Source organism: Chelonia mydas, chromosome 23, assembly GCF_015237465.2.
Source record: "Chelonia mydas isolate rCheMyd1 chromosome 23, rCheMyd1.pri.v2, whole genome shotgun sequence".
Taxonomy (NCBI): domain Eukaryota; kingdom Metazoa; phylum Chordata; order Testudines; family Cheloniidae; genus Chelonia; species Chelonia mydas.
Genome location: NC_051263.2, coordinates 875,080 through 894,994, shown reverse-complemented (window position 1 = coordinate 894,994; position 19,915 = coordinate 875,080). Strand labels below are relative to the sequence as shown.

General features: G+C 65.5%; 1 protein-coding gene and 1 long non-coding RNA gene across 3 annotated transcripts; one reads left to right on the top strand and one right to left on the bottom strand.

Annotated features, from left to right (window-relative positions):
• Nucleotides 1-3,465: 3,465 nt before the first annotated feature.
• Nucleotides 3,466-9,168, bottom strand: LOC122463641. Its single transcript, XR_006287204.1, has 3 exons — nt 7,883-9,168; nt 4,252-4,891; nt 3,466-3,519 (listed from the first exon to the last, which is right to left on the bottom strand). It is a non-coding gene; the product is annotated as an uncharacterized LOC122463641 (long non-coding RNA).
• PPP1R14A (protein phosphatase 1 regulatory inhibitor subunit 14A) lies at nt 6,228-14,108 on the top strand. Of its 2 annotated transcripts, XM_037884373.2 has the most exons (4): nt 6,228-6,516; nt 11,539-11,619; nt 12,306-12,338; nt 13,706-14,108. In XM_037884373.2, the coding sequence occupies exons 1-4, from the start codon at nt 6,310-6,312 to the stop codon at nt 13,796-13,798; spliced, it is 414 nt and encodes a 137-aa protein (XP_037740301.1). In that variant the 5' UTR covers nt 6,228-6,309; the 3' UTR covers nt 13,799-14,108. The 2 variants fall into 2 exon arrangements, with proteins under 2 accessions (XP_037740301.1, XP_027685797.2); XM_027829996.3 differs by lacking the exon at nt 12,306-12,338 and having other exon boundaries at nt 6,261-6,516.
• Nucleotides 14,109-19,915: the final 5,807 nt, after the last annotated feature.

The following is a 19,915-nucleotide window of genomic DNA, read 5'->3' as shown; positions in this document are numbered from 1 at the left end:
GCCGCGCGTGGGGGGGGGACTGCAGCGCACAAAGCCAGAGGGGGGGAGTCTGTGGCCCCCACGTGCTGGGGACCGCAGGGGGACCCCCACCCCGGGGCTCTGGGTCCCGCCCCCCAGTTCTGCAACCCACCCCCAAACTCCAGCCCCTCCCCAAAGCATGTTCTGAGGGGAAATGGGGTCTATGGCCCCCCCGTGCTGAGGGCTGCAGGGGGACCCCCACCCCAGGGTCTGGGACCCTCACCCCAGTTCTGCAACCCACCCCGAAGCTCCAGCCTCTCCGCCCCTCCCCAAAGCGCCGCCCAGCCTGGCACACCGCAGCACCCAGTGTCAAGGCGCAGGGCTTGTGGGGGGCTCCCGGGGAGCGGCTGCCCCAGGGCCCAGGCTCCAGGCGGCAAAGAGGGCCAATGATTGACTCGGGCTCGGCCTCTGTGTCGAAGCGGGACTGTTCTTAATGTTTCCTCTGAATAGTGTGGGGGTGCCTCAGTTTCCCCTAGGCAGTTCTTAAGTCTCTAGCTGGTGGGATAAGGGTGTATGATCCTTGCAGAGCCCTAGAGGGCTCTCCAGGCAAGTCTAGCTGGGCCTTCTGTCACCATACCTAGATCTCCCCTTCGCTTGAGATCCAATCTCCACACGATTCAGAGGAAACATTAAGAACAGTCCCGCTTTGTCACAGCCTCCTCCTGGGGTTATTGCCGTGTTATGGCTCTAACACCCTCATTCGTAACCCCTCCTGCCCCCGCCCGGAATCACACACACACCTGCCCCAGTGGGAGCCTGGCATGAACTGGGGGGCTCACGCCCCCGCAGGGCACCGGCCCGGCCAAGCTGCTGTATCCCGGCCGGCGGCCAGTCGTGGGCAAAGAGGATGGGGGCGGGGGGCGGTGGATATTCCTGGCACAGGAAGCGGGTTTCTTGTCAGTGTTCTGGTCTGGGAGATGCTTTTCCCTGTGGGTGCCAGGCCAGGCGCCGGTTCGCCCTGGCTGGCAGCCCCCCTCGGAGCCGTGACGAGGTGTGTTTCTGCAGAGCCTGGGGCCTCAGCCATGGACCCGGCCCTGCACACACCAGTCCCTGCCCCAAAGAGGGACCTTACGCACAGCTGCCAGGGCTGCACCAAAACCTGGCCAAGTCTCTCCCCTCGGGCCTGACAAAGCCCCTTTAATTCAGGCTGTTTAAAACACTTGGGGTGTTGCTTAGGGCGGCGTTCCTAGGGGAGACCGGCCCCCGGCTGCAGTAACTGGCCAGGGCTCCTGGGGGGGCTGCAGGCTTCACCCCTGGGGGGGGGGGGGATGTGCATGTTAAAGATTCGAGCCGCTTCCAGCTAAGGCCTGTAATGATTCTCAGGCCACATTTCTGCAGCCTCTGGCCAAGCAGACCTGCCACACCACCCTCTGTTTCCAGCGCGCCCAGAGCCGGCCCCACCCCAGGCCACCTCTGAGCTGGGGCCAGGGGCTACGCCCGGTCCTAACGAGCTGGAGGTAAATGAGGGACCACCTAGGCAGGAGAGGCGCTAAAGCTGCCAGACTGTGTCCCACGCCAGCCTGCGGGATAGTGGTTAATTACATTTGTCTTCCCATTGCAGAAGGAGAATCGGGGCCCCCACGGGGGAAATGCCCCGTGTCCCACCCCCCCGAGCCAGCCAGAGCATGGCCCAGTTCCCACCTCCCACCCCTGGGCCAACCAGTCTCCCCGACCCAGCGCTGGGCCAGAGGTGGCGCCCCCTAGTGGCGACAGACACCTGCCATTGCCACCAGAGTCCCACAATTGGGGGGCGGGATGTCGCCTCAGCTCCGGCCCGTCTCGACGCTGTGACCTCCTTCCCGCAGCAGGGGGCAGCAGGGGGGTTCTCCTTGGGCACGTGGAACGGCCCCCAACACAGGGCCCGACCCGGCAAAGAGGCCCTGGATTCCGGTGCGGGTCGCGGCCTGTGCCACTCACCGGGTCTCCCGGGCCCCCCTGGCTGTGGAGAGCCGCCGAAAGGCTCAGTCGCTGGTAACAATAAAGGCTGACAGGGCGAGGTGCACCAGGGATACCCGCACACTGGGTTGGGCCACCCGGGTCCCAGCCAAGGGCGGTGTGGAGATCGGGTTCGGTAAACAAAGGAGAATGGGGTGGAAAATGAATGGACCAAAACTGGTGCACTGGACACTAGGCTTAATTGGCAGACAACATAATGAGGAGGTTTCAGAATAGCAGCCGTGTTAGTCTGTATTCGCAAAAAGAAAAGGAGGACTTGTGGCACCTTAGAGACTAACCAATTTATCTGAGCATGAGCTTTCGTGAGCTACAGCTCACTTCACCGGATGCATACTGTGGAAGCTGCAGAAGACATTATATACACACAGAGACCATGAAACAATACCTCCCCCCACCCCACTCTCCTGCTGGTAATAGCTTATCTAAAGTGATCATCAAGTTGGGCCATTTCCAGCACAAATCCAGGTTTTCTCACCCTCCGCCCCGCCCCGCACAAACTCACTCTCCTGCTGGTAATAGCCCATCCAAAGTGACCACTCTCTTCACAATGTGTATGAAAATCAAGGTGGGCCATTTCCTGCACAAATCCAGGTTCGGAGGAGGTATTGTTTCATGGTGTCTGTGTGTATATAATGTCTTCTGCAGTTTCCACAGTATGCATCCGATGAAGTGAGCTGTAGCTCACGAAAGCTCATGCTCAGATAAATTAGTTAGTCTCTAAGGTGCCACAAGTACTCCTTTTCATAACGAGGAGGCTGGACTATGCTGCCCACCCCCCCTCTGGAGTCCTTGGCAAGAGATGGTGGGGGGAGGGTTGAAATTATGGGGGGGGTGACGAAGTGGGGGTTTTATTCGTCTTGCTCTGTTACATGGGAGTCCTACTGTCCTATACGAATACAGGATGTGCCTTAGTGTCCCTCTGTGCTGCGCCGATGCGTCGGGGGTGGGAATTGGGGCCGTGAGTTTGCGGAGGCCCTCGGGGCAGGTGAGGCTGCCCAGCTATTTGCAGCTTTGTAACCTGAGACCTAGGCGGGCGGGGGGGAGGGGGGTGCGACCAGGTGACACCTTTGGCCCGGGAAGCGAGACAAAGAGAAGGAGGAGGGGCAACGGGGGAGGGGGTCGGAAGTCGGGTGGCTGGAGGCTGGCAATCTCCATGGGGGAACTGGAAGGGGGGAATCCAGGGCATCTGGCCCAGGATTCCCAAGATGGACTTGGCTGAAAGTCACTGATGTCTGAAATAACAAGCTCTGTTCTGTGCTGTGGTCCTGTCGACTAATAACCTGTCTGTTTTACGCTGGCTGAGTCCCATCTGACTGCGGAGTTGGGGGGCAGGACGCTCTGGCTTCCTCAGGATCCCACCTGGACGGACTCGCTGTGGGAAGTGCACGGAGGGGCAGAGGATGCTGAATGCTCCGAGGTCAGACCCAGGAAGGTGGAGCCGGGTGAGCTGTGTGTCCTGCAGACAGGCTGCTCAGAGAGAGGAGGCTCCCCCAGAGTCCTGCCTGGCTTATGGGGAGCAGTTCCAGAGCACCCCACTTCTGCCACCTGTCACGGAGTCCCCGGGCGATGCTCTGGAACTGCTCCCCAAGAAGCCAGGCAGGACTCTGGCGGAGTCTCCTCTCGGGGAGCAGCCTGTCTGCAGGACACACAGCTCACCCGGCTTCCCCCTTCCTGGGTCTGACCTCGGAGCATTCAGCATCCTCTGCTCCTCCGTGCACTTCCCACAGCGAGTCCGCCCAGGCGGGGTCCTGGGGAAGCCAGAGGGTCCTGCCCCCCAACTCCACGGTCAGACGTGACTCTCAGCCAGCCAGTAAAACAGAGGTTTATTAGACAACAGGAACATGGTCTAACACCGAGCTTGTAGGTGCAGAGAACAGGACCCCTCAGCCGGGTCCATTTTGGGGGGCCGTGAGCCAGACAACCACGTCTGCACATCACTCCATGTCTCCAGCCAGCCCCAAACTGAAACTCTCTCCAGCCCCTCCTCCTCTGGGCTTTGTCCCTTTCCCGGGCCAGGAGGGCACCGGATTCCTTTGTTCTCCAACCCTTTAGCTCTCACCTTGCAGGGGGGAAGGGCCAGGCCATCAGTGGCCAGGAAACAGGGTGTTGGCCATTCTCTGTGTCCAGACCCCTGCACACACCTGCCCTCTAGGGCTCTGCAAGGATCATACACCCTTACCCCACCACCTAGATACTTAAGAACTGCCTAGGGGAAACTGAGGCACCCCCACACTATTCAGAGGAAACATTAAGAACAGTCCCACTTCGTCACACCACCGTGTGAGGATGGGGTAGGAGGGTGGAAAGAAGCAGCTTTGTCATCTATCTGCTGGGCCCCCGGGATCCCATCTGCCATGGCACCTTCACCGTCCAAGTCATGGGAAGTCCCGGCCAGGCCAGAGAAAGGGCCCCGATGAGATCATCCTCTCCAGCAGCTCCGGCTAACTCTCTCAATGCCTTCTGGGCCACGAGACTGGGGCTCCTGCAGCTGCCACGCCCTCCCTTGGTTTCATTTGCTTTCCTCAGTGTATTTTTTCCTCGCTGGTTCCGATCTGAGCCGGCCGGGCCTGTCTGGTTGCCAGGGCTGCTGGGAGCCCATGCCCAGAGAGGCAGTTAAAAGCGACGCCCTAAACAGCCCATGTTGGTATGAGTTTGCCAGGTCTCGGCGCGGCTGCTCAGACCACAGCCGGGGCCCCTGTTTCTCCAGCGCTAAGGCTGCATATGAGAGTCAGCAGTGGAGACAGACGCCGGGGCCCCTCTCTCATGTGGCTGTTCTTCTCTGCCCTTGCCTGGGCTTCGCTTGTTCAGTCGTAGGAGAAGCAGGGATGGTCTTTAACGACAGCGGAGGGGCGGATTAGACCCTCTTCAACGGTCTCTGAATCTGTACACGCTGCTGCAGCCGCAGGGATCGGGGGTGCTGGAAAACAAAAGCCCGACAGATGCTCTAATTATTTGCCCTTCTTTTTTCCGTAGTAAAAGGCTATAAACAAGGACCAGTGCCTTTGCCAGGGGACCGAGCGGGCTGTGTCTCCCTGCGCAAACCCCTGCCCAGGGCGTAAGTCTGCGTGGTGCCAGGGTCCCGTCACGCCAGGGACTCTCTGGCCCAGGCATTGCACTGCAGGCTGGCATACTGAATTCGGACCTTTGTGAGCGACCCGGAGCCGATGCTGTGCCGGGGAGCGGGAAATCAGGAGAGGAGCGCTCGTGATGCGGGTGGAAGAACGAACACTGCAGAAGTCCCCGGAGACGCTCACAGCTCCCGAGGTCGGGGGAAGAGAGGAGAAAATGGCGCAAAGATGGAAGCAGCGGAATCGTCTCGATGCAAATGAACGTTTGGGGCCAGGCCACTTCTCCATTCCTCAGCCGCTCACCCAGCCCAGGGGAAGCACTGGCGGGGCCGTGGTCAGGGCACGCACCTGGGCCGCGGGGGACCGAGATCAGATTCCCTGCCCTGCCTGCCCGTGGGCACAGCCCTGCCTCTCTAGGGGCGCGCCCGGGTGTAGGGCCACTGCGTGCTCCCTGGGAGGCCTGGGGGCTCCCCAGAGCTCTGCCACGACGCTGGGCACGCGCCTGACACCAACCTCTGCGGAGAGGAAGCACAGTCTGGTGGTTAGGACGCTGGCCTGGGGTGCAGGTAGCCGGGTTTCAACTCCCTGCCTCCCCATACTGGCTGTGTGGCCTGGGGCAAGTCACCAGGGCCCAGACCCTCCCTGGGTGCAAAGTGTCCTCACACAGTGAACGTGGATTGACACCAGCTGAGGGTTGTCTTCCCGCGCCTCCCTTCCCCACCTGCCAGGGCACGGGATCGGGAGCCACGGCAGAGCAAGGGCCCAGCCTGACCGAGAACCCTGGCCAGCCTCCCACATCAGACCTGCCCAGAGGCTGATGGCTGATGCCCGGGGGGGGCTGCCATCCAGTGCCTGGGCCTAGCCTGGGAAAACCCCTCCCCCAGCGCCTGGGTCCTGACCGTGGGCACCCCAGGCCAGGCAGTGCGCTGGCCTCGCACTGAGCCCCCCGCCATGTGCCCCCAAGCACCAGTGCCCCCCAGGCTCCAGCCCTGCTTCCCCCAAGCCCGGTGCCGCCTTGGCCCTGCCCTGCTGACCCTCTGCCCTGCCTCCCTCCCGTGCCTCGCTGCCCCCCAGTGCCCCCCACGTGTGGTGCCCGGCTAACCTTTCCCCATCGCGCGGCGCGCCCTCCCCACGCACCGTGCCCCCCGGGCCGTGCGCTTCCCGAGGGGCAGTGCCTAGCCCGGCCCGAAGCCCCGCCCGGCCCCGCCCCACGCCATAAGCCGCCGGCTGAGCGGGCTTGCGGCTCCCGTGGCGGCGCAGGGCAGGGATGGCTGCGAACCGGGTGGGCAGGCGGCTGGGACGGGGGTCCCCTGCGCGCTCTCCGGGGAGTACCCGGGCGGAGCCGGCCCGCAGCCCCGGGATCCAGAAGCGCCAAGCCCGGGTGACGGTGAAGTACGACCGGCGGGAGCTGCAGCGGCGGCTGGACACCGAGAAATGGATCGACGGGCGCCTGGAGGAGCTGTACCGGGGCCGGGTGAGCTGCGCCGGGGCGCACGGGACGGGAGAGCGCCGGGGCCGAGATGGGGGCGCTGGGGCACCCAGAATTTCTTCTCTCGGAGCTCGGGACAGAACTTGGCACCTGCCTAGCGCTGGATGGAGATCACTGGGTAGGGCCATGGGACAGCCACTAGCCCCCACTGCCCTTCCAGAGCCAGGAGAGAACCCAGGAGTCCTGGCTCCAGCCCCCCTGCTCTAACCACTAGACCCCACTCCCCTCCCAGAGCCCTTGGCCGAAAGGGGAGCTCCCGCTGCTGCCGGGGCCCTCCTTCCCTGAGAGCCAGGCTCGGTGCTGGGGTGACCCTGGGTGTGAGGCACCCTCTGCCAGGGGGTCTGTTAACGATGTGGGGGAGGGGTCTCTGCTGCGCCCCACGCAGACAGCAGCCCGCGGCCCCTAGGGGTGCACAGCGGCTGGCGGGGGTGTGCTGGTTCGTGCCTCTGGCTGTGAGGGTGGAAGGGCTGTGTCTGAGCTCGAGGCTAATGGTTCCCCAGCCCTTTGCTTTCGGGGGCCATGATGGGGCACGCTGGGTATGTACTGCAGTCAGCCCCGCTCTGGAGGGCCGGCTCGGCAGCCCCTGGCCAGGCTGGCTGCTGGGGCCACTGGCCACAGGTTGGACAAGACCCTTTGCCTTGGGCTGGGCTGGTGCCGTGATTAGCCAGGACTCCCCGGCTGTCCCAGGTCTGGGGTGTGGGGGTGGAGAACAAGGAATGGAGACCTGAGACTCGGGGCTCCCTCCCTCTCTTGGGTCTCCACAGGGCGGCTGCATCCCAGGCTGCCCTGTGGGTCTCTTCGCTGCCCTGCTGCTTCTCAAAGGGCTACAGAACTTCAGAGGGGCTAGGGGCAACTTTCCAAAGCAACCGGGGAGTGTGGGGGGCCCACCAGGAGCTGCCCCAGCCTCAGTGCTGTCTGGAAAGTCATCAGGGCCCTGCAAGGGGTCTCAAATTGGGGCTCTGACAGCCTCTGGAGCCATCTCCAATCTAGGGCTTGGCCTGAGGGCCGGGCCCCTGCACCAGGCTTTCCTGGCTCAGCTGAGCCGTTGGCTGGCCGCGCTCTCCACTTCTTCCTGACCCCCGCTGAGATCGGCCGTTTGATTCTGCTAAGTGACTCCGGGCAAGACCGAAGTGCCGCCCGGTCGGGCCTGGGCCAGGTGCCCGTGTGTGGCTGTGTGAAACGCGTCTCTCTGGTCAGGGACGTGACTGTCTGAATTCCTAGTGCGGCCGCACACCCGGCACCGGTGCTTGTGCAGAACGCCCGGCCCAGGCTGCCCGCTCTGGGCTGCCCCAGGGGCCGGTTTAACGCTGCAGTGTCTCTAGCTGGGGGCTGGTTTGCAGTCAGCACGTACCTCCCCATCCCAGCTGACCTGGGCTCCCACCTCTGCCTTCCTCTGGGGCTAGGATTAGCCAGGTCTGGCCCTTGTGGCGAGAGGCTGAAGTTGGCTCTGTCTCTGCTGGGGTCCGTTCAGCATGTCGGGCTGCATGCGCCGGGGCTTCTGCCAAGCTGAGCCGATCTCTGGGGACGAGCAGCCGTGTCTCACGCTTCAGAATATTGGGCCCGATTCTCTGCTGTCCTGCACCCAGCGCAGGCACTAGAACCCGGGCCAAATGCTCCCCCTCCGCTCTGCGCGGGTGGACGTCGCTGCCCAAGGAAGTGCAGAATCAGGGCCTAGCTGCCTCCCCCAAGCCCTGAAATGCGCCTTGAGGCTGCTCTTTAATTTTTCCTTCAGTGTCCAAACCCTAAAACCCTTTCGCCCCCGCCCAGCTGGCCGGCCTGGGGAACCTGCAGCCTCAAGTGCTGCAAGTCAGGAATCTCCAGCTACAAAAATAGGAGACTTTCCCTTTTGCTTCAGCTCTTCCAAGAAAGGAGAGAGCAGCTGGTGCGGGCAGCCTGGAGAGCTCCAGCTGCGTTTCCCTCCCAGGCGAAGGGAGATCTCTGCTCTCGCCCAGGGCTCTTCTCGCACCAAGGGAGCTGCACGTACCTGGTGCAGATGAGCCGTGCACTGGTGCAGCCTTGTCACGCCACGCCGGAGCAGCGTCTGCACGAAGGGTTTGCCCCACTGCAGCGTAGAACAGGCCTTGCAGAAGGCAGCTGTTAACGCGGCTGCCTGGGGTGCGAAGGGGCCAGCAGGCGAGACCAAGCTGTTCCCTCTAACTCACCCCTGCTTCGGGCCAGGGCTCTGAGGAAACCAGCCCCCAGCACGGGATCCCTGAGGCAGCTCCTGCGTGGCGCAGAGGGAGCTGTTTGGGAGAGAGTCCAGCGAGGCTCAGCTCCAGATGCTGGGGAGCAGCTGCAGCGGGGTGCTGTGACAGCGGGGCCCTCCTGGCTCGCCCCTGGCTGGGTGCTGGGTGAGGCAAAGCGCCCTGCAGATGCACGTGAGGCCTGGTGCTGCCCAGCCTGCGCTCAGGCCGGGTGCAGGCTCGGGCAGGGAGGGGGAATGGCTGCAAACCTGCCGCAGGGGAAAGCCATGGGGAATCCATAGACGCCCCCCGTCAGGTCCGGGGAGCCCATCTCTCTCTGCAGGGCTGGCTCCCCTACCCAGGCAAATGAACGCAGCTCTCTAGCTGGTGCATGGGGCAGGAGCCTGCGGGGGCCGGCAGGAAGAGGCGGCTTGGCAGCTGGCTCCCACGCAGATGCCTGGCTGGGCAAGGCGCAGGTGCTCTGGGCTGGGCTCTCCACATCAGGAAGTGGATCCGTGGGTGGCCTGTGGTTGGCGGCATGGCTCAGACTTCCTCAGCCACCTCCACGTTCACATCCTCTTCTGGGGGGGGGAAAGGGGGGCTTCGATGGCACCATGGCCCAGAGCCTGGCCCAGCTCTCAGGCAGATGCCATAAAACCCAGGGCTGGAGCCTGCTCCACGTATCCCGCTGTTAACCCGCGTGCAATACCCAGCCCCTTCTCGAGAGCAGCGCCAGGCTCTGCGCCATGGCCCGCTTTGCTCCGACTGCCCATGGCCTGCACCCAGCCTGGAGAGCAGGGCTGGGGGGGGAGGGGGCGCTGGGGGGCATAAGGACCTGAATTGGTGGGTGGGGGGTCGTGGTACCTCGATCCCATTAGCTGTAAGTGTGTGGGAAATTCTGGTTTAACCCTTCACATGCCCGGCTCAGGCTTCCCCCGCCCCCAGCCTCCCTTTCTCCAGGCCAGATGGGGTGGGAATGGGAACAGCTGTTCCATTGTCCTGAGTTGTTCCCCTCCTCCTGGGGGCTGATTGCTGGTGGGGGATGGGAGCCTCTTTCCGGGCCTGGACACTGGCTCGGGGAGGGGGGACCGGCAGGTCCCTGCAGAGCAGTCCCCAAGCCGAGCCGTGGGCTGGTCAGTCCGAGCTGCGTATGGCCCAGAAGGAGCGGAGTGTGGGGGGAGGGGCCTGCAGCCTGTCTGGTGACTGGTAGGGCCGGGGGGTGCTGGGCACAGGGTTTGTAACCTGGCAGCGCAGGGCACCAGCAGGACAATGGGGCTCTGTACCGGGCACGTCCGGAGCAGCCTGGCCCTGGACCCGAGGGAGGGGGCACCTGCCAGCTGGAGCTGGGGTGGGAGTGCCCAGGGGGGTGTGGGGTGTACAGAGGAGCAGGCTCGAGCAGGCCCCTGAATTCACATGGGGTGCAGGGCTGGCTCCCGGGGTGCGAGGCTCAGGCAGGTCTTCCAGGATGCCAGGCCAGGAGACCATGGTGGAGGGGGCTCTGCCCCAGCCAGGCTAGGAGAGCGGGGGGTGGGGGGAAGGGCTCTGCCAGAACTGGGGGAACAAAGGGGTCTTAAAACCACCCCACCACGGGGCCGAGCCCTCTGCCCTCACCCGCTGGGCTGGGTGCCTGTGGGTGCTGTTGGGTCAGGCTCTGGCACTGGGTGTGAGGATGGACCAGCTGATGTGGGCCTTGGGGCCTGGCCCGGCTCCCTTCGCCAGACCGGGGCCAGCTGCTCCTGTATCGGGCTCAGGCAGGAAGCAGCCTGCATGCCCCAGGCTGATTGCTGGCATTTCCTGGTGCTGAATGAGCAAACGGGCCAGGAGGGAGGAGATCCCAAGTGACAGCAGGGCCCGGCCTGGGGTCACATGCAGGCTGGGCACCGTGAGAGCCGAAGCCCCCCGCGAATGTGCACAGGGCACGGCTTTGCCTGCCAGAGGGGCTGGAGCCTGGCGCTCCGGGGCTGGGGGGCACTGGGTTTAACAGGCTCTGGGGGTGCCCAGTGCTTCTCCAGATCTGGGCAGAGCTGGGTCTGGAGCCCAAATTCCTGCCACCTGCTCCAACCCACAACCGCGGCTGGGGTCCTGCATCCCGCTCGGGTGCCCACAACTCATGGAGGAGCTGGGTCAATTGGAGGGGTCCGAGAAGAGCCACGAGAACCAGCAAAGGTTCTGCCCTGGGTTGGAACGAGCTCCGTTTAGCCTCGCAAAGAGAAGGCTGTGGTGACTGGAGCCCAGGTGATCTGTACCTACGGGCCCCGGGGGACCAATACTGGGTCCTCGGCTCGTCCGTCTAGTGCAGGAAGATCTGACGTGCCACGGGCTGGAGGCTGAAGCAAGACAGATGCAGACTCTTAGATGTTTGCACCTTATTTCCGGCGAGGGAAATCCCCCAGGAACAGTTCGCCAGGGGGTGGGGGGGATCTCCATCACCCCCCAGCTCAAAGCTAGAGCAGCTCTGCCCTAGGAGTTACTGGGGGGGCTGGGCCCTGTGGGGGTCAGCTGAGATGAGCACAAGGGTCTCTTCTGGCCTCGGGAGCTAGGAATCCTCTGGCCCCAGCTTCCCGGAGCTGGCAAGGGCGGCTTTCAGTGGGGGAGGGGGGGGTGCTGGGAGACCCTGCAGGGCGGGAGGGAAGCCTCAGGGTGAGGTTGGGGCAGGCTGGCATGGGATCCACTCCCCAGCACAGAGCAGCTTGGAGGAGATTACAGCAGAGACCTGGCAGCTCTAGGGAAGTTGGGGGGCTGTCTGGGCTGCTCAGTGCCCTGGGCCACGTCCCCACGGCTGCAACACCCCCCCACCACCCTCCTGAGCCCCCTCTCATTGCAGGAGGCAGAGATGCCGGATGAAGTGAACATTGACGAACTCCTGGAGCTGGACGCAGACGAGGCACGGGCCGCGCAGCTGCAGGTGGGTGCTGGGGTCCGGCCAGCCCCCTCCCCTCTTGTCGGCTCAGGGCTCTGGCCTGGGGCCTGTCTGTCAAGGGGGCGTCTGGCCCTGTGCTCTGCCCGCAGGACTGTGGGGCATGGCCCGGGCTCTGGCCTGGCACGGAGGTGGTGCCCGGGGGCTCAGGTGGCGCTGGCCATGGGTTGCAACTGCTGTCAGAGGGCTTGTTCCACGGCTTCTCTTCTGAGCTGCGTGGGGCTTTGACCAGCGGGGCCCCCCGGGGCTGCGTAATTCAGGCAGAGAAACAGCCGGCGCTGACAGAGCCAGGGAGAGACCTTCTCCTGGGGGCCCAACGGGCCGCATTTCTGCCTCTGGGCCGCCAGTGGCCACCTGCGGTGAGGCTCCAGAGCTCAGGGACGGGGAAAGCTGCTCCACTCTCAAGTGATGGGGACGGCTCTGCCCCTCGAGCACGCCGGGCTCACTCCGGAGTCTAGGGAAGGATTGAGCCCCCCCGCTCTAGGGCACATGCCAGTTGGGGGCAGGTCCTGAGCTGGGGTGGGTTGTCCCATGGCTGCTGGGGCTGGGGTGGGTTGTCCCATGGCTGCCGGGGCCCGGAGCTGGCAGGTCCCATCCTCCCGCATGGGTCGGGGCATGGATCTGCAGCAGGGGCCCCGGGCACCACGCTCAGGTCCGCCTGTCTCTGTTTCCAGGGCATCCTGAAGTCTTGTCACAACAACACGCAGGTGAGTGGCGCTTGCCGAGACCCCAACCGCGTCACTGCTCCCATCCTGCTGGGGCCCCAGCGCCTGTATCTTCATTCGCAGCCCGCAGGGGCCCTGCCGCCACCGGCTCCCTCTGCCTCGGGGGAGAGCCCCCAGCCCCCCAGCAAAGGGACCCAGGGCTGCTGCGAGGGCCAGGCTGGCCCCTGAATCTACCCCCAGCCCCGCTCAAGCCAAGGGCTTGGTCGCCAGCCAGCCCAAGGGAGCAGGCTGGAGCTCCCTTCCCAGAACATGCCCAGTGCTAGCTCCAGTCACAGCTTTCCCAGCTCTGACCCCGGCCAGCGGTTCCCACGGGACCTGGCTGCTCCGGAGCATCGCGGCCCCACCACGGCCGCCGATCAGGGCTTTAAAAGGGAAAAACATTCATCCCTCTGCTTCCTCCTTGGTGGCGTGGGGCGAACGGGCGGGGGGCAGCCTTGGAACTCCCCTCCCCCACCCCCGCTTAGCTCCGGCTCGGCCAGCTGCCCCATCCCCCAGGTTGGCGACAAGCTGCTTGCAAGAGGCAGCTCTGGCCCCTCTAGCGCTCCAGGTGTGGGGCAGGCAGCTCCAGGGACCAGGGGGTGCAAGGCCCAGGGCTGGCATCCTGCCCTGCCCCCAACAGTCCCTGCACCGAACCCTGTTGAGGGCTCCCCCTTCAGACCCAGCTGTGGCCTGCCGCCCCCTTGCTGCACATCTGGCCTTGTGGCTAAGAGCTTGGGGGAGCTGGGCTCTATTCCGGGCTCTGCCAGACACTCTCGGGGCCTCTGCAGCACCGGGGGTCGGGGTTGGAGCCTTCCTGTGTCTGCTGCGACCAGGCCCCTCCCGCTGTGGGGCTGCAGCGTGCGGTGCCGGGGCCCTGCTCTCCCAGCAACGGGCTCTCCCAGCCCAGACCTGGCTCCTTCCCTCCTGGTACTGCAGGGGCACCTAGACTGCAAAATCTTACCCCTCTTAGGGACACCCTCCCCCGCAGCGCCCTGAGCCCCAGCACCCGCTGGCACTGACCTCCACGCCTGGTACCCAGATGCTCAGGTGACGGGCACACTGGGGCTCCCGGGAGCTGGCATCCCAGGGTTTCCCAGGCAGCGAGGGGCTGGGTGGCGTGAGAGCCGCTGGCTCGGGGCAGGGCCGCGAGAGCTCCTCCAGCTGTTGGGCCCAGCTGGGAAGCCTCTGGCAGGAGCGATGATGTGGGAACAGCTGCAGATCGGCCTCCAGCGAGTGTCTCTGCTCCCGTGCCACCGCCCCCCCTCCCCCCCAGCCGTGTTCCCGAGGAGATGTGGGGCAGGCTTCTTCGGGGCTCCCTTCCCCCAGGGGGTGACCAGGGAAGGATGCTCTGCAGCCTCTGTCTCCCGCAGGCCTTCGTGCAGGAGCTGCTCCTCAAGCTGCGGGGGCTCCAGAAGCAGCAGGCCCTGCGGCGGCCCAGCCCGGAGCTGCAGAAGCGAGCGTGACCCCTGCCCAGGGAGGGGCCCCCCGCGGCCCTTGGCAGCGGCAGCTTCCTCCAGAGGAATGGGACCAGCGAGGCCCTGCAAATCCAGCCTGGGGCCGCTCGGCGGAGCCTCCTGACGCGATAGCTTGTGCCCCTGCAGCCGGGGGTGGCACAGGCCTGGCTGTGCACAGAGCCCCCCCCACAGCCCCCTGGACAGTATCCCCCTGCCCCCGGCCTATGACTGGGCCCTGTGTAAATCTCGGACGAGCTGGGTGCTCGGGGCTCAGCGGGTGCCTTTGGGTCTGTAATAAAGCCTTGCTCTGGCGTGCTCAGGGCCGGCTCTGGGGTTTTTGCTGCCCCCCCGCTCAGGTGGGGCTGGGGCTCGCGGGCGGCTCTGGAACGGGAGGGAGTGACGTCACCTTCCCCCAGCGCCTGCAGGGGCTTCCCTCCTCCCCCGCCCGGCCGCGCGGAGAAGCCCCCATATAAGGGGTGGCACAAGGCGGCACAGCCCGGCTCCCCGGCAGGACTCGCCCTCTCCTCCCCAGGTAGCGGCTGGGCCCTGGCCGCTCAGCAGCCCGGGGCTGGGGCTTCCCTTTCCCGCTGCGGCCGGGCGCCCGGCGCCCTCGCCCTGTCGAACTGGCGCAGCGCCGAGAGGGCCACTGCCCCGCAGGAAAAGGAGGGCTGGAAACGGGCCACCCCAAGCACGTGCTTGCTTTGCTGGTGCCTCGAGCCGGTCCTGGGCGCGGGGGCTGGTCCCTGCCGCGGGCGCCGGGCCCTTCAGGACCTGTGGCTCTGCCGGCACTAAGCCGCTGTCTAGACACCCAGCCAGCCCCAGGGCTGGGCTGACTGATTGGGACTTGGCCTTGGGCCTGGGGCACGCTCAGCTGAGCCTGGGGGAGCTGCCCTGACTGCACCCTCTGTTCCTCTCTCTGGCTGCAGGAGGGATTCCCAAGCCAGCAGCCTCGGTGGGGCCATGCTGGGCTAGGCTGCCGTGGGGGCAGCTTGGGGGGTGGAGCCCCACCCCTCTGACTCCGGGGCAGGGTGGGGAACCCCTCTCGCGGCGATGTGGCCCCTTGTCCCTTGCCCTGCCCCGGGCGGGGCTGCTCCCCCCAGGGCTCTGCCAATGGCACTTGGCCTGGCAGGGTGCTGGGCAGGGGGAAATCCCCCTTCCGTGGGGCCGAGCAGCTGCTGTAGTTCTCTGCCCTGGGGCAGCGCCCGCTGGCCCTGGGCTGGGTCTCAGGCCGGTGCCTCACCGGCGAGGTGGCTGGGTGGTGCACCAGTACCCGGGTCATCACTGTGCAGGAACCTGCTTCTGCACCTCCCCTAGCCAGCTGCTGCTCCCTCTTTGCTCTCCGGCCGGCCTGCACTGCCGAGGAGCCCGCCCAGGTGCTCTGTGCGGCTCAGCTGGGCTGGTGAGCAAGGGCCGGGCCAGCCCCGGCCAGCTCCATATTTAGCCATGTGCTGGGCATTCCCGGTGGTCCTATCCATCCTGCAGACAGCTGGCATGCCTGGCAGCCGTTCCTGGGCGGGCCTGGAGCCGAGCTCCAGCCGGGAGTTGCAGGGAACGGCTGTGGGAGCGGGCCAGTGCTGGGCCCCCGACGGGGCCGGGGGCAGCCGGGGCATCTGGCAGGGACCTCACCTGAGCTGTTCACCTCCCTCTGCCTGGCTGCGGGGCACTTGGCACAACTGGACACTCCCCCTTCTGCCTCCCGTGTGGGACTTGGAATGTGGCCCTGCCTGGAACCCAGGGCCAGCTGGAAAAGTTGGGCCTTCCCCCGGGAGCCACCTGGCTACAATTCCCCTTGGGGCGGGGAGAGGGCCTGGCCCCCAGAGCCACTGGCTAAGGTAGGACTCCAGCCCGAAGGTCACAGCTGGGCCTCCCACTGCCAGATGGAGGCTGGCTTAGTCACTGAAATGGTGCCACCTCTGGGGTGTAACAGGGCAGCTGGTCGAGCAGCTGCACAGCGACAAAGCAGGGCCCCCAGTGAAGGCGAATCCTGTGAGTGAATCGGGCTGCGGGGCGCAGCTGGGGGTGCGTGAGTGGGATGGACGCTCTTGTTGCTCTTATGTGCCCCCTGCCCTGGGGCTGAAAGCAGCCTGAGGAACCGGTCCTGCCGTGCGCTGCTCGGGGTCCCTGCTGAGGCCTGGGCAGCTGTGGCTGGTGGCGTGTGGGGCTGGGAATCAGGCCGTCGCCCTCCATCCGCTGTTTATACCTTCCTGTAAACACTGGAAGCAAACCGCTCTGCTGGGGCCGCTGGCTCTGGACTCTCTGACCCCTCTCGGCGCTTTCCTGGCGGCCGAGCACGTCCCAGGGCCTTCTGGATCCCCGGGGGCCGCGCGCCAGGCGCTGCTGGGCACAGTCACGGGGGGCACGTCAGACTTTGCCTTACGTGGTGTGTCCTGCTTTCTGGGGTCCTATCACTATCACGCAGCCGAGGGGGTTGGGGGAAAGCCCCATGCTCGAGCCAGGTCACCTACTGCTGGAAACCCACCCAGGGGCTTGTCACGGGGGGGCCCTTAGACCCGTGGGCCCAGGCCCTCAGCTGGCACAAATCAGCTGTTTACCAGGACTCCTGGTGTTGGGAGCTTCTGGCCAGGACTCGTCCTTCCCCTGCTCTCGCCGCCTCGGCAGAAGGCATCAGCGGGGGCTGTCTACAAGGAAACAAAGTCCTGGTGACTGGGGTCCTTGCAGGCGGGCTGGGAGGGGTGAGGGGGCTCTGGCACGACGGGGCCCTGGTCTCGGCCGGGGTCTGGGCTGTGTCCTGCCCGGCGCGACGGGGCCCTGGTCTGGGCCGGGACCGGTAGGTGCTACTGTCACGCACAGGGTAATTAGCTCCCTGCTGCCCTGGCATGGTCTGACACCCCCCCCCCACCCCCCGGCCATGCTGAGCGCTAGGGTCTGCGTGGGTGGAAGGGGGCTCGGTCTGTGTCCTGGCAGCAGTTGGGCTGAGAGCTCAGCTACCGAACCCCCCTCCCACAGGGGGAAGGAGCCCTCTTCTGACGAGTGATCCCGCCTAGCCGCAGGATGGAGACGAGAGCTGGCTGCAGCAGGAACCCCAAATCCCCAGAGCATCTAAACCCAGGTCTGTAAGCCCCAGGGCAGCAGTCTGCAGCCAGGTCTGGGGTCAGCACGGGGCCAGGGGAGGCACCCAGCTGTCATGCCTGCTGTGAGGGGGTGGGGAGGGGGAACGTAGATCAGAACGGGGGTACTGCTTCCCCTTTGCCCCTGGACATTGCTAATAGAGGAAGGGGGCTGAAATAAATGACTTAAAATAAGAAAGTGTTACGGGGAATTAGAGTCTGGTATGGGCAGGGGGACCACTAGCCCCCACTCCCCTCACAGCGCTGGGGAGAGAGTCCTGTTTCCCAGCCCCCCTGCTCTAGCCACTAGCCCCCACTCCCCTCACAGCGCTGGGGAGAGAGTCCTGTTTCCCAGCCCCCCTGCTCTAGCCACTAGCCCCCACTCCCCTCACAGCGCTGGGGAGAGAACCCAGGAGTCCTGGTTCCCAGCCCCCTGCTCTAACCACTAGCCCCCACTCCCCTCACAGAGCTGGGGAGAGAACCCAGGAGTCCTGGCTCCCGCCCCCCCTCTGAGGGATGGGGGCACAAGCTGCTCTGTGCTCGGAGCCACGGCCCAGACTTGGCCACTTCCCCACCAAGGGGGTGAGCGATGGGTCCCTGCAGCGATAGCCGGAGAGCTGCCCAGCCTGGGGTAGGACCCAGGGCTGCTCGGGGAGATGCGTGTGCACACGCCCATCCACACACACCACTGGTGAGTTACACTCTGGACCGAGGCCGCCCTGCGAAGGAGCCAGGCTGGCAAGGCCCAATGAAGGGGGGCACGGGGGGCTCGTTCTCCTGGGCCTCAGACCACCCTCATTGTTACGTTCTGGTTCCCATGCCCGAAATCCCCAGGCCCCCAGGCAGAGTGGGGCAAGCAGCTGTCCGGGAGCCCAGCGGGCAGTCGAGGGGGCACCTGCCCCCTGGCGGCCAGGCCAGGTCTCTGCCAAGCCCCAGGAATTTGTCCGGGGGGCCAGGTCTGTGGGTGCAGATGGAGCCACAGGGCCAACACGAGGGAGACATACCAGACATACCAGAAAGTCCCACTTCAGCCCAAAGCACCCACTGGTTAGAGCAGGGGCTGGGGGCAGGACTCCTGGGTTCTCTCCCAGCTCTGGGAGGGGAGTGGGGCCTAGCGGGTTGGGGTGGGGGGGTGCAGCTCGGGCCAGGGCCAGGGCTGCCGTTGCGCTCTGCAAGGGGCAGGAAGGCCAGTCTGGTGCTGTTTTACCTCCTGGGGAGCCCCGCGGAGCCCCCTCCCCGCTCAGTCGCTGGGAAGCAGCCAGCAGTCAGAGCCAGAGTCAAAGCACGGGGGCAGGGCGGGGAGGGCTGGGGCAGAGACAAACGCTCCCCAGGGAAAGCCCCAGCCCCACACTGCTCTGCTCAGAATAACAGCCCCGGGCCTGCAGCGACCAGGGAGACCCTACAGAAACAGCCCAGACGAATGGGAGACCATACGTTGTTCCACTTGCCCCTGGGGCACCCCCTGGCGCACCAGCGTCCTCACCTCCAGCACCCCCTGCACCGCCAGCTGGTCTCTGGTCACAGGTCCGGGCCCAGCCGGGTCGGGGTCAGCCCCAGCCCCAGGAGAACCAGTGTCCAGCTGACGGATCCAGCACAGCCCCCGCAGGCGACGTGGCCATTCCCTGCTCGTCACCCCACCCCGGGGCGCTGCAGGGCTCCTGCTTGGCCCCCCGGCGGGGTACAGCTCCCTGGGGCCCTGCCTGCCAGTCGGCGGCCCCACGGCCTTCCTGCTTCTCACAGGCTGTCCCTGGACCTCCCCTGCGGCCTGGCTACTCTCTGCGGCTCCTTCACTCAGCCCCGGCCCCTCATTTGCCGCCCTCCCCACGAACCCGCCACAGCTGGGCTCGTTAGTGCTAATTACTGCTCAGACTGGGATCAGCTGGGGGCCAACTGCCCCCTCACAGGCCAGGCTGAGCCCCACTCCTTGCAAAGGGTCACCAGCCTGTAACAGGCCCCACTATAACAGCCCCATGTATGCAGCCCGGGGGGGGGCTCACGGGAGACCCTACGATAACAGCGCAGGCGATTTGGGATGTCTCAGCCCCGCAGCGCAGGGCCCGCAGCTGTGGTGACTTGCGCACAGTTCGCACGCTGTCACCGTGCACCAGGGCACGTCTGAGTGTGTCAGAGCCCAGGACACTGGGGCGGCCAGGCTGATTCTCACGGTCACAAGGAGGTGGCCCCCCCCAGGGAGTGAAGGGCACAGACAGGGCCAGATTGTGCGCTGGGCAGCGAGGAATGCCAGGCTGGTGATGTGGTGCACGGCCTGTCACACCCGCTGCATGCCAGGGCCCTGGGTCACCCATTGGAAACAGCCACCCACAGTGACACTCACCGCCCTCTCTGGAATGCAGCGGTTCAAATTCCCGGGGGTGGGGCCAGGAGCCAGGACTCCTGGGTTCTCTCCCCAGCTCTGGGAGTGGAGTGGGCTCTAGTGGCTAGAGCAGGGGAGGCTGGGAGCCAGGACTCCTGGGTTCTGTTCTCAGCTGTAGACGAATCAGAGTCGGTGAGCCTGGTGTAACTTTAGGGCTAGACCAGGCCTGGGAGTTTGGTGCCAAACGTGGCCCATGGAGCCTGATTCTCTGTCCCCCAGGTCCCTGTGCTGGCATCTCCCCGGGTGCCAAGCCCAGCCCCTCAGGCTCAGCCGTGACCGCACGGGCGCTGCGACAGGGACCAAGGCACTAGACCCTCTGGGCGCTCTCAGTGGAGTGGAGAGGGAGCGTGGCCCAGTGGTCAGGGCTCTGCCCTGGGACGCGGGAGACCTGGGCCAAGTCCGGGCTCCAGAGAACTACGTGGGCCTGCCTCACCCGGCGCCGTGAGGGCAACGCCGCGGCTCTACGGCGATGGGGGCCAGAGACGAACCGGGGCACAGGACAGAGCCCTGGGAAACCGACCTCCCGGCGAGCCTTGCCCAGGCGGAGGGGCTCTCCCCTTCCCAGGCACCCCTGGGGTTCTGGCCTGTTTGGCTGCTGAGGATGCAGAGCCGTGGGGCTGGGGCACGCCCGGGGGTGCAGCCGGTCGGGAGTCCGGGTCACTCGCTTGCCCTGTGGCGCCCGTG